The sequence below is a fragment of the Cricetulus griseus genome, chromosome 2, assembly GCF_003668045.3.
Source record: "Cricetulus griseus strain 17A/GY chromosome 2, alternate assembly CriGri-PICRH-1.0, whole genome shotgun sequence".
NCBI lineage: Eukaryota > Metazoa > Chordata > Mammalia > Rodentia > Cricetidae > Cricetulus > Cricetulus griseus.
This window is the reverse complement of record NC_048595.1, coordinates 14,006,210-14,009,067: the sequence shown is the minus strand read 5'-3', so window position 1 is coordinate 14,009,067 and position 2,858 is coordinate 14,006,210. Positions and strand designations below refer to the sequence as shown.

General features: G+C 55.4%; 1 protein-coding gene across 3 annotated transcripts in view; it reads right to left on the bottom strand.

The window, feature by feature from the left end:
* Positions 1 to 1,207: 1,207 nt before the first annotated feature.
* Positions 1,208 to 2,858, bottom strand: part of Slc66a1 (solute carrier family 66 member 1) — a 13,785-nt gene continuing 12,134 nt past the window's right edge. For all 3 annotated transcript variants that reach the window (XM_027399848.2, XM_027399849.2, XM_035439458.1), the window contains one exon: positions 1,208 to 1,651. In XM_027399848.2, the coding sequence (XP_027255649.1) occupies positions 1,574 to 1,651 (78 nt within the window). In that variant the 3' untranslated portion in view covers positions 1,208 to 1,573. The remainder of the gene's footprint in view (positions 1,652 to 2,858) is intronic.

The window sequence follows — 2,858 nt, the reverse complement described above, 5'->3', positions numbered from 1 at the left end:
ACTGACTGTCCCTGTGTAGACACTACACCTCCTGTCAGACAGGCATTCCCCACAGGCAAAGCACATCTCCCCCACGAAGGGATGTCACCCCTGCTGAAGGCTTCTCAGGGGACAGGACTGTCATTTCATTTTCTCCTGCCCACACAGCTTCAGTTCAGACTGTACTTGGGGTCGTGTGCCACACTGAGACCCCAGACCTTCAGGCTTGGAAAGGTGCCATTCAACTCTAGGAAAGTAGGAGCCAGCCAGATCCCGAGATGGGATGGAGCCAGCTAGACATCCAGCTGAAAAGAGCACCTGACACCAGCAGCGGGCTGGGAGCGCCCCATGACTTGTCTGGGTCTACAGCTGCAGGCAGAGAGCTAAAAGAGCACTCAGAGGTGTCTGCCCTCTGTCTGTCCCTGTCAGGTGGCCTCTGGCCCTGCATCTGGCTTTCTGGACCTAAAATAATATATACGAATGAGCTGGGGCTAACAGGAAAGGTAGCTAGTTCTCTGCCCCCAAGTCACCAGAAGGCGATGGCCCACAGGAAGGTGGAACAGTGAGCAGAAGCCACCCTTTCTTTCTGGCTTCATCACCCTGTGCCCCATCTCCTACTGTCCTCCACCTATGCTTCTAGTCACCATCTTCTTCAGGAGGACACCAGTCTTAGGGAGTTGGCCCAAGTCACAAGGCTCACCAGTGGCTGAGGCAGACAGGAGACCCTGAAGTCCATGAACCACTCACCAGACCTGGCGAATATAACCAAGCTCTGCAGGCCACCTTCTGTGACCTGTACTTGGAGCACTAGAGCAAGCATCCAAAATAGAGGAGTCTGTCCCTCTTCTCTACCTCCAAGGTGACCTTCGCTGAGTTCTGACACCTGACCACATGCCTCTCTTTGGGCTACCCACCACACCTTCTATAACCCTGGAGAGGATGCAGGAAGCAGTACCATGGTCATGCCAAGCCTCTGGGGGTGTCCAAGCAAACCCCACTTAGTTACCTGCCTCTTCCTGAGCCCCAGGGTCAGAGAACCCAGTGGTGTGTCCCCCATTGCTGGCATGTCCCACCACCAGGGTAGGGCCTGTCTACAAGAGGACACAGAGAGAAAAGTTACAAAGTTAGGGTCCATGGATGCTGGGCATGGTTCCCCCACCAGTCTGGACTTACCCTGGGTCCCTGCCCAGACCCCCAAGCACCATGGGAAGGAGTGGCAGAGACAGGCCCAGCTGGAAGATATCATTTACTAGGTTGTGTCCAGTCAGGGGGACAACCCTGAGTCCCCTGGCTATGATGTAGCCTGGGGTACACAGGTAGACTGAGGTAGGTGGATGGGAGGTGGCCACAGCTTTGTGTTCCCTGTAGGCCCCTCGGGCAGCTGTCTTACGCCTGAGAGGTATGTACCAGCATAGCATGATCCAACTCCAGTCTTGTTTAAAGGCCGGGCATGGAGGGGAGGCAACCAGGCCCAGAGTTCCAGGCCTCCCTCAGGCCGCATCCTAGGCCCAGTCCAGCGATGGTGGCAGTATCACAGCCCACACCTTGCCCTTCCTGGGATGGCAGCTGAGGTTCCCATCATCCGGGACACAGGTCAGCTTGGGAGGAGGGGCTCTGTCTCTGAGGCGGCAGCAGTGGCCTGGCTCCTGTACACCAGAAACTGGATAGAGATCTGAGGGTGGCGTTAAGGCCACAGCAGAAACACTGGGTTGAGATGCTCCTACCCCTCTTCCCAGCTCTGCAGGTGACAGAGTCCAGCCAGGACCTCCCAGCCTTACCCTTGTTCTCCCACCACCCTGAGAGCCATCCTGATCTCCCAGCTCAGCCATCAGGAACCCTGCAAGAAGACCCTGCTTTCCTCTCTGTAACACTAAAAGCCTGGCCACTTTGGGCTTTTCTCTCTCACTCCATCCCATGGGGGACTTAGCAAATGTTGAAACAAGGGCCATGGTTACTTTCTGCCAAGTGGGACCCAAATAATAACCAGTTGAGTCACTTGGCAAACATGGACAGAGCACTCGCTGAAGATGTTCAGACACTGACGCCTCAGCTGTTACCCTGGTGAGACAGTGACTGTGAACTCAGATGACAGGAGAGAGACACTGAGGGACTGACCGCTTACTCTGTGTCACTCAGTGAGGAAGCGGTGGAGGTCAGGATCTGAGCCCACTCACCCTTGTCTTCACGAGCTACTACTTGTCTCCAATGCATGGGTGCACACTGACTTTTCTACTCCTCAGGCTGCAGCTGGACTCTGCTCCCCTGCTCTTGCCTGAATCACTTCTCCCCTGACCCAGGTGAGATGATACCCACTGAGGCCTCTGTTTGCCCCAAACCAGGACAGCACCCCTGCTGTCTTTCTCTGCAGTGCTTGGTACCCCTGAAGTGAAGTAACTAGCTCTGGTGCTTTCTGTCCTTGTTCATTGAGGGTGCTGGTTCTGGCTAGGTGCCTGATACACACAAGCAGTGCATAATCTTGACGACATGATGGACTGATGGATACAGATGGATGGATGGATAAATGGAAGTTGAATGAGTGGGTGGATGGATGCATAGATGGAAGTTGGATGGGTAGATAAATGAACAGATGGAAGAATGGATGGGTGGGTGAGTGGGCGGACGGATGAGGTTGGAGGGGTAAACATAATGTGAAAGTCTAGGCTGCAGATGGAGGGATGGATGGAGGGAGGGATGGATGGATGGATGGAGGGATGGATGGATGGATGGAGGGAGGGAGGGAGGGATGGAGGGATGGAGGGATGGAGGGAGGGATGGAGGGAGGGATGGAGGATGGAGGGAGGGAGGGAGGGATGGAGGGATGGAGGGATGGAGGGAGGGATGGAGGGAGGGAGGGAGGGATGGAGGGAGGGAGGGATGGA